Source organism: Chiloscyllium punctatum, chromosome 10 (genome assembly GCF_047496795.1).
Source record: "Chiloscyllium punctatum isolate Juve2018m chromosome 10, sChiPun1.3, whole genome shotgun sequence".
Taxonomy (NCBI): Eukaryota; Metazoa; Chordata; class Chondrichthyes; order Orectolobiformes; family Hemiscylliidae; genus Chiloscyllium; species Chiloscyllium punctatum.
Genome location: NC_092748.1, coordinates 59,717,767 through 59,733,773, shown reverse-complemented (window position 1 = coordinate 59,733,773; position 16,007 = coordinate 59,717,767). Strand labels below are relative to the sequence as shown.

At 40.5% G+C, this 16,007-nt stretch overlaps 1 protein-coding gene across 7 annotated transcripts in view; it reads right to left on the bottom strand.

Moving 5' to 3' along the window:
* myo3b (myosin IIIB) overlaps positions 1-16,007 on the bottom strand; it is a 586,128-nt gene that overhangs the window by 327,054 nt on the left and 243,067 nt on the right. For all 7 annotated transcript variants that reach the window (XM_072579295.1, XM_072579293.1, XM_072579296.1 and 4 more), the window contains one exon: positions 8,257-8,410. In XM_072579295.1, the coding sequence (XP_072435396.1) occupies positions 8,257-8,410 (154 nt within the window). The remainder of the gene's footprint in view (positions 1-8,256; positions 8,411-16,007) is intronic.

The following is a 16,007-nucleotide window of genomic DNA, read 5'->3' as shown; positions in this document are numbered from 1 at the left end:
AGAATGCAGAGATGTTGCAATGTGATTCCATCAGTCTGAGTGACTGGGCTAATGCACGGCAGATGCAGTATAATGTGTGGTTATCTACTTTGGGAACAAAACCTGAAAAGGAGATTATTATTTGAATGACTATAAATTAAGAGATGGGAATGGGCAATGAGATCTGGGTATCATCATACACCAGTCACTGAAGACAAGCATGCAGGTGCAGCAGGCAATAAAGAAAACAGTGAGAGAATTCAAGTACAGGTAGTTCTTCCTTAACGTGATGGTTACGTTCTTGTTCAATGCCACATTATCAAAAGATCATGCTTTAGAAACAGTGCTTAAAGTGTTAGCGACGTAATCGCATTACAACCAACACTATTTTAAAAGTTCATACTTTAGACGCAGTGTCCCCAATTCGTCAATCGCATTACAACAAATTTGTATTAATGAAAAGCTGCAGCAGAACGACCTGTACAAGCAGGGATGCCTTGCTGCAATTATACAGGGCTTTGGTAATATCGCAGCTGGAATATTATAGGCAGAGCAAAACTGATCGTTATCCGAGTAAGGACGCTCTTGCTACAGAGGGAGTGCAGTGAAGGTTTAGCAGACGGATGCCTCAGATGGCAGGATGGATGCTGGCAGGAGAGGTTGAATCAGTCAGGTTTATATTCACTGGAGTTCAGGAGAATGAGCGGAGTTCTCATACAGATCCATAAAATTTTAACATTAATGGACAGAATAGATGCAGGATGCATGTTCCTGATGATAAGGGAGTCCAGACCAGGGGTCAAAGTCTAACAATACAGTGAAGTCCATTTAGGGCTGATATGAAAAGAAATTTCTTCACCCAGAGAGTGTAGAATTTCCCATTACAGAAAGCTGACAAGGCCAAAACACTGTACGATTTCAAGAAGGAGTTGAAAACAGCACTTGGGGCTAACTGGATGATCAAAGAATATGAGGGAAAAGTGGATATAAGCTATTGATTTGGACGATCAGTGATGATCATAATGAATGGTGGATTAGATTCAAAGGGCCAAATAAACTCTTACTGCCCCTATTTTCTATGTTACTATGAAATTAAAACTGCAGTACTTGAAACCTATGACTTGCTTAATGGAGAAAAGGAAAGATAATAACAACAAATATTTAATCAATTATGTAAACTAACACAGAAATGGGACTGAAGACCATCATGCAGGAGCATAATGGACTTCCTTATCTTAAATTTTCTTTCGCAAAGATAAAAAGCATGCTTTCTTCCTAGTATTTTTAACTAATCATTTCTACCTGAGTAATGTCGGATTTAAGTCTTGTTAATGTACAAATGCCCAGCATATCCAATCTGTTTTTTTTGAAAGTAAGAATTATCAACTTTATAGCCAGGTAAAACCACCCCAAACCACATTAAAACATGAAAGATGAAACACAGAACAAATGAGTCAAGCATTTGTGAATAATTTCCAAGCAATGATCTCAGACTTGAAGGTGACTTGTTATGGTTTGTTCTTTCAATTAAAATTGAGTCACATTTATAATGAGCGTTCATGGGTGACCAAGGCTTCCCTTGAACTGCTTTACCAAAGTTGCACATATAGTTTATTACAAATTACTGATTGATATGCAATCTGAGATTTCTTCCAGTCTGTATTCCTTCATTTTTTAAATCACCCAATTACCAGCATCCATTGCAATCCATGAAATGGAAATGAAGATCATCACTGAATCTTTAACATAAAACATGAACAGAAATATGTCTAATTGTGCCACAAGGCAGCTCACTACTTGAAGGAAATCATTTTGAACACATTTATACTGAACATCTTTTCTGTTCACAGTATGAATTGTGATTATTATTTCATGAATATTCGTTGGTTGAACTACTTGTACTCATTACGAGATGGTAACTTCATGGCCTAACAATCCTCGGATTATACCTGACCCAGGGCTGGGCAAAGATGACAAAGGAGGAAAGTGTTCCACCTGTCTAGTATTGACTTAGTAAACTTTGATGTGTACCAAATTCATAAATAATAAACAAACAAATGAAAATATGAATTAGGAGCATAAATAGGTCATTAAATCCTTGAATCTGTTCTGCCCTTCAATAACATCATGGTTGATCATTTTGTGTTTCAAGTTCTACATTCCCTGTAGTGACTGCAACCAGCTGGATTTTGTTGGCTATGAGATCCTTGATTGGGGTTCTTAACATGGGCCGGTCATAAAGCCCTGGCTGATCAATATAACAGGCAATGGAGAGTCTCCTTAGCTCAGGGAACTGACTCCGAACTGGCTGGCCACAGACAGTGTACTGTGCACAAGAAATAAAGGGTGACTTGGTGATGGGATACCAGCCTCTGTAGTTATTTCATTCTCAATACCACCATTAACCTTTGATTCCCTTGTTTAATACAAATCTATTTACCTTTGTCTTAAAAATATTCAGTGATTCCATCTTCCAAGGCAAAGAGTTTCCAAATCAAACACTCTCCAAGAAAGAAGTTCTTCACATCTCTGACCACAAAGGGAGACCCCCAATTTTAAAAACAGTACCTCCTTGTTCTGGACTCACCCACAAGAGAAAACACCATTTCCATGTCCACTTTGTCAAAACCATTCAGGATCTTATAAACTTCAAATAAGCCACCTTTCACTCTTCTGAATTCTAATGGAAACAAGCTCAGTGTGTCCAACCTTTCTGGTTAAGACAACTTGCTCATTCAAGGTTCAAATAAACCTCTTCTGAGCCACCTCTATCAATTATATTTCTTTCCATAAATAAGGAGACCAAAACTGCACACAGTATTTGAGATGTGGTCTCATCATTGCCCTGTATAACTGAAGCATAATATCCTTACTTTTATGTTTAATTCCTCCCAAATAAAAGACGAGCATTCCATCAGACTTCTTAATCATTTGCTGCACCCGCATTCTAACACTTTGTGACTCTGAATACCTAAATCCTTCTATACTTCAGAATTCTGCAGTCATGCTTCATTTATATAATACTGTTTTTTATTCTTCCTGCCAAAGTGAACAACTTTTCATTTTCCCACATTGTATTCATCTGCCGGATGTTGTTCCCTTTCTCAACCTATTTATATCCATCTGTAACCTCCATACGTCCTCTTCATAACATACTTCCCTAACTATCATTCTACAATCTGTAAATTTAGCTACCATGCCTTATTTTCCTCATCCAAGTAATTATAACAGGGAGCTCCAATACAGATCCCTGTGGATTCCACTCTTCACATCCTGCCGATCAGAAAAAGACACAGTTAAGTATACTCACTGTTTTCTATCAGTCAGTCAGGTTTCAGTCCACCCCATATGTTACCTCCTATCTCAGGAGCTACTACTTTGACAATACATTTTATATGGCACATTGTGCCTTCTCAAAATCTAACTACAGTACATCCACAGACTTCTCTTTACCCACAGTGCATGTTACTTCTTTTGTTGACTCTTCCTCCTTGAGGTTTTCTAAGTGCTCAACAATAACCTCCTTAATAATTGCTTCGAACACCTTCCCGACAACAGATGTTAAGCTACCGGGCATACAGCTTCCTGTTTTCTGCCTCCTTCCTTTCTTGAATTGACAAGTTATATAAGTCATATAAGAAACCTAAGAAACCACCTCAATAGCATTCTGGGTGCCACATCCAGGTTACCCATTGCTTACTTGCTTAATCATTGTCACTTTTTCCAATTTGTGTAGATTAATATCACCCATGATTATTTATTGCTGTCTTTATTTTAGATTAGATTAGATTAGATTCCCTACAATGCAAAAACAGGCCCTTCGGCCCAACAGGTCCACACCGACCCTCCGAAGAGTAACCCATATAACTTGTCTGATGGAATCCTTCCAGAATCTAAAAGATTTTGGAAAATTAACATCGATGTGTTCACTACCTCATTTGCCATCTCATTTAAGATCCTAGGGTGAATTCCATCAGGATCCAAGCAGTTGTCAGCCCACATCTCTATCAGTTTGCTCATTATTACTTCTCTCACGGTTGCAATTTTACTAAATTCCTCTCTCCTTTCCAATTCCTGAATTACACCTATTACTGAAAAGTCTTTTGTATGCTCAATAATGAAGGAAGAAACAAAACATTTATTCATTTCCCATCTGTTATTAAATCCCCAATCCCACTCTTGAGAGGACCAATGTTTACTTTACTCAATTTTTCCCTTTCTAAATATCTGTAGAAAATATTTTAAATTCCTAGCTTACTTCCTGTAATACTGTCAGTTTTTTTTACTCCTGGTAACCTTTTAGTCATTCTCTGCTGTTTCTTATAATCTGTCTAATTGCCTGATCCACAACTCACCTGTGCAATGTCATATGCTTTTATCTTTATATTGATGCTTTCCTTAACCTCAAATGGCGGCCCCTCTCCTTGGAATTTGTTTTATTAGGAATATACTTATTCTGAGTATTCTGCACAATCCCCTTAAATGTCTGCCATTGCTTCTCTATTAATCAATCCCTTAGCTTAGTATCTTAGGTTACTTCAGTTATAGCTCAGCTTTCATGGCCCCATAGTCACCCTTCTTCAAGTTCAATATACTAGTCTTACATCATTCTTTTCCTTTTAAAATTGGACATAAGATTCAATCATACTATGGTTGCTGCTATCTGGGGGTGCCATTACTCTGAGGTCGTTCGTTCATCCTGTCACATTACAGAATACAAGTCAAGTAGAACCTGCTCTCTGGTTGGTTTTGGATGTGCTACCCTAAGAAACCACCTCAATAGCATTCTGGGTGCCACATCCAGGTTACCATTGCTTACTTGCTTAATCATTGTCACTTTTTCCAATTTATATGTAGATTAATATCACCCATGGTTATTTATTGCTGTCTTTATTTTAGATTAGATTAGATTAGATTCCCTACAATCCAAAAACAGGCCCTTCGGCCCAACAAGTCCACACCGACCCTCCGAAGAGTAACCCATCCAATCCCATTTCCCTCTGACTATTGCACCTAACACTATGGGCAATTTAGCGTGGCCACTTCACCTGACCTGCACATCTTTGGATTGTGGGAGAAAACTGGAGCACCCAAAAGAAATTTACGCAGACACAGAGAGAATGTGCAAACTCCACACAGACAGTTGCCCGTGGCTGGAATCGAACCTGGGACCCTGGTGCTGTGAGGCAGCAGTCTTTAATCACAAGTACTCAATATTTTAGTTTGAGTATTTCTTCTTACATTTCACTCCCATTAGTGACTTATGTCTCCTACTATTTCTCATCTGCACCCAAACCAATCCTACGTTGTGATCTCCTAAACCAGCATTATCTTTAATTACTGCACCAATACCATCCTTGATTAACAGGGCTAACCCTCCACCGTTACCTAGATTCCTGTTCTTCTTGAACGTCACACATTCCTCAATGTTCAGGTTCCAATCTTTGGCATCATGCAACCACGTGTATATAAAAGCTATCAAACTGTGTTTATTTACTTCAATTTATTTACTTTGTTATGAATGCTATATACAGAGCTTTTAGTTTTAGCCTTTTCTTAAGTTTATAATATCTGTTTTTGATTGTCAATGTCTTTTTAGGCATATTCCATCTGTTCCTTCCTGCCTTTCTCTGACCTTGACTTTGTGCTCTCCTGCCTTGATTCTACTCCATGATTTTCAACACCTACCCAAATTTGATTTCTCACCCTCATACTTAGTTTAAAACTCATTCTACTTCCCTACTAATGGGATTGGTCGAACACTGGCCCCAGCACAGTTCAGTGCAGGCCGTTCCAACAGCACAGTTCTGATTTGTCCTAGTATTGATGCCAATGCTCCATAAACCAAAACAGTCTGCTCCACAACATTCCTTGTGTCACATATGCATTTCACTAATCTTTAGTCCTTTGTCAATACGGACGTGGCTCAGCTAGTGATCCAGACATTATTATCTTTAAGGATCTGCACTTCAATTAGATGCCTAGCTTCTCATACGATCTAAGCATAATCACTTTCATAGTCCTACCTACGCTGTTGGTTAAAAGAAAAATTATTTACCTTTGTGATTCACATGGACACCCTGATTTCAATTTTGGGCAGGCTTTGTATGGTAAGTAGCATTGTGAGCTAGAAATTCATTTGAAAATGAGGCCTGGACTATTTCAACTACTAGCCAACTTGATCACAGTATGGCTCTTGAGCTCAGAATGTGACCCCTTTATCAACAGTGCACTATGGTTCTCATATACTTAATATGTTGTCCTGCTGCAAAACACCAAACCTACTCCAGTCCTCTACCAACAAAGACAACAGCAGCAATATCTTCGGATTCTGACTTTGACACATATCTCCTGTGCTTCACCATCACCAGGTCAAAGTCCTAAAATTCCCTACCTAAGACTGTCATGGAAGAAACATTATCATCATCATAAGGCCTACTATAGAGAAGAGGGCAGCCACCCCATTCTAAAGCCAATTAAACATAGGCACTAAATGCCACCTTTTCAGAGTTATTTTTGTCATTTATATAAATAATCTGGATGTGAACATAGGAGGTAGAGTTAGTTAAGTTTGCAGATCACACCTAAATTTGAGGTGTAGTGGACAGTGAAGAAGAGTTATAGTATTGTGGGGAATATTGCATGAAGGGAAAAAGCTGGCCAACTCTTAAACAGGACTGTGACAAAAGGTCAAAGACAGCTTTCAGGACCAGGCTGAATGTAAACAAGTTCTACAAGCTTGATAAAACTTCAGTAATGTTCTTCACAGCTCCTTGTATATTTTGAACTGCAGATTTTAACCTAATCAAAATATCTGTATAACAGAAAAAGAGTTATGGAATGACGCAAATGATTAGTGTTTTGAAAAACTAATAAGGCAAAGGTTCAGTGCTACAGATGATGTACCTTTCATGATAATCTGTAATTTCTCATCATATTTTAAAGTATATGATGTCACCCTTTTCTTTGCACTTGGAGAGAGCTGAGATCCTTTGTTTTCTCCCTCTCTTTCTCCCTCTACATGTAATATTTCTTTTAATAAAGGCTGAACATTTTTCAGTCCAAAGTTGTTTTTGAATCTTTCTCTAAGTGTTGAGTTGCTCTCACAGACCTCTGCTAATTAAAATCTGATTCGACAGGTAACCTCAGAGTATAACGGAATCTTGATCAGATGAGCCAATGGGCCGAGGAGTGACAGATGGAGTTTAATTTAGATAAATGTGATGTGCTGCATTTTGAAAAGGAAAATCAGAGCAGGATTTATACATGTAATAGTAAGGTCCTGGGGAGTGTTGCTGAACAAAGACACCTTGAAGTGCAGGTTCATAGTTCCTTGAAAGTAGAGTCACAGGTAGATATGACAGTGAAGAAGGCATTTAGTATGCATTCCTTTATTGGTCAGAGCATTGAGCATTGGAGTTGGGAGGTCATGTTGCATCTGTACAGGACATTGGTTAGGCCACTTTTGGAATACTGCGTGCAATTCTGGTCTCTGTCCAACAGGAATGATGTTGTGAAACTTGAAAGTGTTCAGAAAAGACTGACAAGGATGTTACCAGGGTTGAAGAATCTGAGCTATAGGGAGATGTTGAATAGGCTGGGGCTGTTTTCCCTGGAGCATCGGAAGCTGAGGGGTGACCTTATAGAGGTTTATAAAATCATGAGAGGAATGGGCAGGGTAAATAGACAAGGTCTTTTCCCTGGGGTGGGGGATACCAAAACTAGAGGGCATGGGTTTAAGGTGAGAGGGGAGAAATTTAAAAGGGACCAAAGAGACAACTTTTTCACGCAAAGGGTGGTGCGTGTATGGGATGAGCTGGTAGAAGCTGGTACAACTACATTTAAAAGGCATCTGGATGGGTTTATGAATAGGAAGGATTAGAGGGATATGGGCCAAAAGCTGGCAAATGGGGCTGGATTAATTTAGGATATCTGGTCGGCATGGACGAGTTGGACCGAAGGGTCTATTTCTGTGATGAACATCTCTATGACTCTATGTAAACCATGAAGACATAAATATCAGAGGGAGAGCCTTCAACTTTCTAAATTACATCCTTTTGACCATCTTCCCTAAATATTTTTGCGTATGCACAATATTTTCAATCTTTAGAAACCTCATAGAACACTATTCCTTTTGGGATTTTTTGTTCATCTCTTGATCTTTTCCTTCCCAATGTGGCAACCACCTTAGTAATGATAAGGTTTGTTATGTATATTGGAGCATCTGTGGTGTGGAGGGTTATGTATAAATATAAGTTGTTCCATTGTTATTCTTACCGACAAGTGTCTGGTCAGATGCTTTAGGAAAACGGCTTTCTTCATCAAGCAGAGACAATAAGCCCATTGGTTTCTGAAGAAACATATCCAGTATTGGCCGATTATCCTGATATTCAACAAGTGTGGCATCAATTCCCTCAGTTTGGTATTCAATCTACAAGTGATCATAAGCAAAACCTCATGAGTTACAAACATAAAACAAACATAGCCGTGATTGGTGTTTTTCAAAGTTGAAACAGTACATGATCTTTAAACGCACTCTTATTTTTGTTGCAGGACAATATTGTAAAACCAGATATTAACAACTCTGACACAAACCTTACTAAATTATGCAAGGGAATATTATCTATAAAGGGAAAGATAATCAGATTAAGTATTATTTTATTGCAGCAAATTTTACTGTGTACCACAGTATGTTCAATTTCAATCACTTAATTGTGCCATAATCATTATTTTGCTTTTGTTAATTGTAGATAAATTGCATTTTAATTGTATGAAGATGATGGACAATAACTGGTGATGGATAAAAATACTGAGAATTAGACACAGACTGAAATTCTGGTTATTTCATTAGACAGCATTTTCTTCTAAGGTGCAACTCTAATCCAGAACGTGTAAAGATTGTCTCCAGTGCTATTCTTTAGCAAATGGCTTTATTGAATATAATTAGGAGAGTTGTATCACAGACTAATAAAACAATAGCATGACATTATCACACTTACGGAATTTTATCTTTCCGTTAACGTCCCAGACTATTCCATTGTAATCTCTGGGTACAATTGATAGGACAGACCTTAAGCATAAACTAGAAATATGGTGGTCACTTTGGGGCATACAATTTAAAGGGACAAGCCTTTAAAACTGGGATGAGGAAGAATTTCCGAGCCAGAGGGTGGTGTATCTATGGAACTCATTGCCACAGAAGGCCACGGAGGCCAGGTCATTACGTGTAATTAACACAGAGATAGATAGGTTCTTGATTAGTAAAGGGATCAAAGATTACAGGGAGAAGGCAGGGGAGTGAGATTGAGAAACAAAAATTGAATGGTGGAACAAAAATGATAGGCCAAATGGCCTAATTCTGGTCTTTAATCTTATGGTCTCTTATGGGGTGGTCTGAATATCCATAACTTACATTCCAGTCCGCAATATTTCATGGCTAATGTCAAACATGAGGATGGAGACCTACTACAAGGACAGCAAGGGCACAGTATGTAATCAATCTTAAAATTCCTTAAACAAGGGGGATTCACTAGCACAGGTATTGACTAAGTTGGCTGAGTCTTGAAGGACATATCTGCTAGACTGGATCTGCAGTAAGTGGTGAGAGAACCAACAAAATGGAACAACCCATTTGATTTTGCCCTCACCAATCTGCTTTCCACAGATGTACCTGTCTCTGATAATACTGACAGGAGTGACTGCTGTACAGTCTTTTATATTGAGGCTACCCTCCATTATGTTTATGGCCTGATTGTGCTCATCAGGATAGATTCAGAATACATTTGTAGTACAAAACTGGACACCCATGAGGACCATCAACAGTTGTGATGAATTCAACCTTAATCTGTAATCTCATGGACGAGTATATTATTCACTATTTTGTTGATAACAAATCAGCGGATCAATCTTGGTTCAATGAACATGCGAGAAGAAGCCCCAGACATATCTAAAATGTCTGGTGAGACTACAGCAAAGAATTGCATGCACGCTAAAAAATGAAAGCAGTATTCTATAGACAGTGTGAAGCAATTCCATAACCAATGAGTCAGATCAAAGCTAAGCAAACATTCCAAAACAAGTCATGAATGAAACCAGTAATGGGAGGAGTTGGGTCACAAAAAGCCCCATTCTCAATGGCAGAGCTGAGACCATCAGTGCAAAATCAAGGTTGTCTATCTGCCATCACCTTCAGCCAAAAGTGCCAGAGTCTGATTCATTACAACCTCTTCCTAAGGTCCTCAAAATAACTTCCCCAGGTCTTAGCCAATTCAATTCACTTCACTTGATATTAAGAAAGGCTGAACTCACTGGATACAAAGACTGTGGGCTCCAACTATATCCCCCCTGAAATACTAAGAACTTGTGGTCCAGAACTAGCCATGGCACTAACCAAGTTCTTCTAGTACAGCTACCACAGTGACATCTATCTGCTCACTGATGTTCAGTAAGATTTTCCCAAAGCAACGCAGTTCAAGCTCTCATTGCAGTCTTGCTTTAAACTTGGGAAAAAAAAAGCTGAATTCGAAAGGTAAGCTGATTTTTACTGCCCTTACATCAAGGCAATTCAACTGAGTGTGATGTCAAGAAGCTCTAGTAAGATTAAAGTTGATGGAATTCAAGGAAAAACTCTCCTTGGAGTCAAACATACTACAAATGTAAAGGGATGTGGTCACTGGAGGCCAATCATCTCAACCATATAACTTCACGACTTCCTACAGGTCATGTCCCAAGTCCAAACATCACAAACAGTGACGTTCCACAGAAGAGGAAATTGTTGCTTATGATTTGAGAGTCTTTAGTACTATTCTCAACTCCTCAGATAGTGAGGCAGCCCGTGCTCATACTCAACAACCTTTGGGGTCTGTGCTGATAAGTGTCAAGTAATATTTATGTCAAGCGTGTGGTGCTGGAAAAGCACAGCAGGTCAGGCAGCATCCGAGGAGCATGAAAATTGATGTTTCCGGCAAAAGCCCTTCATCAGGAATGAGGCTAGGAGCCTTAGGGGTGGAGAGATAAATAGGAGGGGGTGGGGCTAGGGAGAAGGTAGCTGAGAGTGTGATAGGTGGATGGAAGTGGGGGTAATGGTGATAGGGTGGAGTGGATAGGTGGGAAGGAAGATGGGCAGGTAGGACAGGTCATGAGGGCGGTGCTGAGCTGGAAGGTTGGAACTGGGATAAGGTGGTGGGAGGGGAAATGAGGAAACTGGTGAAATCCACATCGATGCCATGGCGTTAAAGGTTCCTGAGGCAGAAGATGAGGCGTTCTTCCTCCAGGCGTCAGATGATAAGGGAGCGGCAATGGAGGAGGCCCAGGACCTGCATGTCCTTGGCTGAGTGGGAGGGGGAATCAAAGTGTTCAGCCACTGAGATGGTCTGGGTGAATTTAAGGTCAGTGTAGAAATTGCTGGTGAAGTTGATGAACTGTACAACCTCCTCATGTGACCATGAGGTAGCACCGATGCAGTCATCAATGTAGCGGAGGAAAAGGTGGGGAGTGGTGCCGGTGTAACTACAGAAGGTAGACTGTTCCACGTAGCCGACAAACAGACAGGCATAGCTGAGGCCCATGTGGCTTCCCATGGCTACCCCTTTCATCTGGAGGAAGTGGAAGGATTCAAAGGAGGAATTATTGAGGGTGAAGACCAGTTCAGCCAAACGAATCAGAGTGTCAGTGGAAGGGTACTGGTGGGAACATTGGGAGAGGGAGAAATGGAGGGCTTGGAGGGTCTAGTCATTGTGGATGGAGGTGTATAGGGGCTGAATGTCCATGGTGAAGATGAAGCGTTGGGTGCCAGGGAAACAAAAATCTTGGAGGATGTGGAGAGCGTGGGTGGTGTCCTGAATGTATGTGTGGAGTTCCTGGAACAGGAGAATAGGACAGTATCGAGGTATGTGGAGATGAATTCGGTGGGGCAAGATTAGGCTGAGACGATGGGTCGGCCGAGTTACTCAGGCTTGTGGATCTTGGGTGGGAGGTAGAACCGAGCAGGACGGGGTTCCTGAACTATGAGGTTGGAAGATGTGGGTGGCAGATCCCCTGAGGTGATGAGGTTGTGTATAGTTTGGGAAATGATGGTTTGCTGATGGGAGGTGAGGTCATGGTCAAGGGGGCGGTAGGAGGTGTCTTCAAGTTGGCACCTGGCATCAGCGGTGTAGAGGTCAGTGTGCCTAATATTTGTGTCAGACTAGTGGCACGTCATGACTATATTCAGAAATAGAAAATCTCACGACTGACATTCATAGAGTCATAGAGATGTCCAGCATGGAAACAGGCCCTTTGGTCCAACGCATCCCTGCCGACCAAATATCCCAACCCAACACCTGCCAGCACCTGGCCCATATCTCTCCAAACCCTTCCTATTCATACACCTATCCAAATGCCTCTTGAATGTTGCAATTGTACCAGCCTCCACCACTTCCTCTGGCAGCTCATTCCATACATGTACCACCCTCTGCGTGAAAAAGTTGCCCCTTAGGTCTCTTTTATATCTTTCCCCTCTCACCCCAAACCTATGCCCTCTATTTCTGGACTCTCCAACCCCAGGAAAAAGACTTTGCCTATTTACCCTATCCATGCCCCTCATAATTTTGTAAACCTCTATAAGGTCAGCCCTCAGCCTTCGACACTCCAGGGAAAACAGCCCCAGCCTGTTCAGCCTCTCCCTATAGCTCAAATCCTCCAGCCCTATCAACATCCTTGCAAATCTTTTCTGACCTCTTTCAAGTTTCACAACATCTTTCCGATAGGAAGGAGACCAGAATTGCATGCAATACTCCAACACTGGCCTAACCAATGTCCTGTACAGCCGCAACATGACCTCCCAACTCCTGTACTCAATACTCTGACCAATAAAGGAATGCATACCAAATGCCTTCTTCATTATCCTATCTACCTGCGACTCCACTTTCAAGGAGCTATGAACCTGCACTCCAAGGTGTCTTTGTTCAGCAACATTCCCTAGGACCTTACCATTAAGTGTATAAGTCCTGCTAAGATTTGCTTTCCCAAAATGCAGCACCTGGTATTTATCTGAATTAAACTCCATCTGCCACTTCTCAGCCCATTGACCCAGCAGATCAAGATCGTGTTGTAATCTGTGGTAACCCTCTTCGTTGTTCATTACACCTCCAATTTTGGTGTCATCTGCAAACTTACTAACGGTACCTCTTATGCTCGCATCCAAATCATTTATGTAAATGACAAAAAGTAGAGGACTCAGCACCGATTGCTATTGCTAATTCACTCATCAACATGGTGGGGATACCTTTGACTAGAAACTTAAGTGTTCTCCAATTAACCTGGAGTGATCTGAGAAATGCTATGGATTCAGGAGCAAGCCAGAGACTGGGAACTTTACAACAAATAACTCACCTTCTCAGTACCTAAATTTGTCCACTATCAACAAGATATAAGTTTGGGAATGTAAAGGAATACATCCTGCTTGGCTGGAAGGGGGTAACCTCAGTAATACGAGAAATCTCAGCACCATCCAGAACAAAGTAACTCATTACAATGGCACCCCAACAACCATCTCCAAAGTTCACTCCTCCCACCACCAGCAGACAGTGACATCAATGTATATCCAAAGGTGCACTGCAACAATTTACCAAGGCACCTTCAATAATATCATTCAACCCCAAAAACTCTGCCAGCTTGAAGAATAAGGCACATGGGGACATCTCCACCTTTAAGTTCTCTTCCAGATCAGATACATAGTGCTGACCTATCACTGATATGACCATGTTGCTGGGTTAAAATCCTGGAACTCCTCCCCTATTAGCACTGTTATAGTGTCAATACACAATGACTGAAGGGACTCAAAAACCAGCTTATCATTACTTTCTCAAGGACCTCTAAGGATGGGCATTGAATTCTGCACTTGCCAGTGATGCTCTCACCCTATCAACAAATGAAGAAAATCATCTGCTTGATTTTTTTTAAAAAAAGAGAGCAGTTTAGCCATATTTCTGTAAAGACTAACTTGATTTTGCATTATAAAGCTAGTACAATAATTGTATTGTGTGCACGTATTCCTGAATAGATATTTTTAAATGAATCAAAGATACTGAAGACCTGGATTTCAAATAAAGGAGTAGAAAAATAAGCCATCAGAACACGTGAAATTTTTGAGGCAATTTTCATGTCACTTGCACTAATATTCTCTCTAAGCTATGCACCTGCAGCCACTCCATAGTTCCATACACAATGATCACTGTTGGTACACCAATCACAGCACTGACTCTTGATTCCAGAAAGCATTGCCAAGCATAGACCTTGAAGGCTTTTGCAGCCATAAAGAAAATTAAAGAAAATGGTGACTAACACCCTACTACACCTACCCAACCAGCTCGAGCCTCAGTAGTTGTCAATACTGAATACAAACATTATGGGATACAAGTTATGACATAGCCATTTCTAAGTTCTTAGAAAGGGCACCTTAACTCATGTCACTTCGTTCAAGTCTCCACCAAATCCAAATCTGTTATACACTTTTCATCACAACATACATTAGGAAATATTTCAGAGGTGTGCCCATTCCAAAACAAATATTTCATCATAACAGGTTCAAAACTCTGGTCAGAATTTCTGGCCTTGTCAAGATCAGGAACAAAGGCAGATAAAGCTGAAAATTACTGGTGCTGATTGGGATGCCAGCTTTCAAGTGCCAGCCATTTTTAGGAAGGTGAATGTGAGGCCTAGCAAGGATACCCATTCCCACATGAACCGTGGTGATGCAGTTAAAGGAGGTTGATGGGTATTTTCCAGTTATCGGATATGACCGCCTGGAAATAAAAGGCAAGAGTATATTGAGGTCTTCCACACCTGCCAAGCAATGGGTGCTGCCATAGACCATCCTGTAGAAGGATTACCTACAACACTCTCTGCCTCACCGTATCATGGCAGTCCGACTATTTTGCACACTTCTGATTTTTTAAAAATAGTGTTGAAAGGATATCTCCATATTGAAAGTGTTATCAGAAACTCAGATTTAAGTGCAACTTGACCACTCTCACGGAGGAGCCTGTTGGAGAGATAGAAAAATAAGTATGAGGGAAAGTTAACCTGAGAATGAGAGTTTTAATTTTGAAACAGTACAAGTCTGATGGGATGACCAGAATTTGGTGCATGATAGGATAAAGACAGCAGACATTTGAATAAATTTAAATTTATGGAGGGTGGAGTGGGAGAATCTAGTCAGATGAAAATCAGAATTGTTTATACTGCTGGTGTCAATTAAATAACTGAGCTTCAGTGATAAGGTGCACTGAGACGGGGCAGAGGGAAGAAATTTTATGGTGATGAAATTAAATTGTGGAGAGGATAGGAAATATAAATGTTAGCTCATGGGCTAAGAATATAAGGAGTGTGTTTCATCCTGAGACATTTATCAGAAAAGGGAATGAAGTCAGGGTCAAGAGTATGTAGGTTACTGCAGGGCCAAAGGTGTTATTACTTCCCAATGATTAACTGAAGGAAACTGCATCTCATTCAAGACTGTATATCAACAAGCTATCTGAAAACACAGAGCTAATGTAAGTACAAGGTCAGAATATTCACCAATGATTGCACAACATTTAGCAACATTCAGATACTGAAACAGTTCATGATCAAATGCAGAAAAACAATGTCCAGGTTTGGGCTGAAAAGTGGCAAGCAACATTTGCACCACACAAATGCCAGACATCAATACCATGCCATTCCCCAATTAGAAACAATCTAACCACACTATGGCAATCAATGTCACTATCATCATTAAATCCCCTACTATCAACATCCTGGAGATTACTGTTGACCAGAAACTTAACTGGGCTCACCAACTAAATACAGTGGCCAAAGTACATGTTGGAAGCTAGGAATGCTGCAGCGAGTAACTCACCTCCTGACTCCCCAAAGCCTGCCCACCACCTACAAGGCACAAGTCAGGAGTATGTTTGAATACTCCCCACTTGCCTGGATGAGTGCAGCTTCAACAATACTCAAGAAGCTTGACACCATGAGGGACAAAACAGTCTGCTGGATTGGCACCA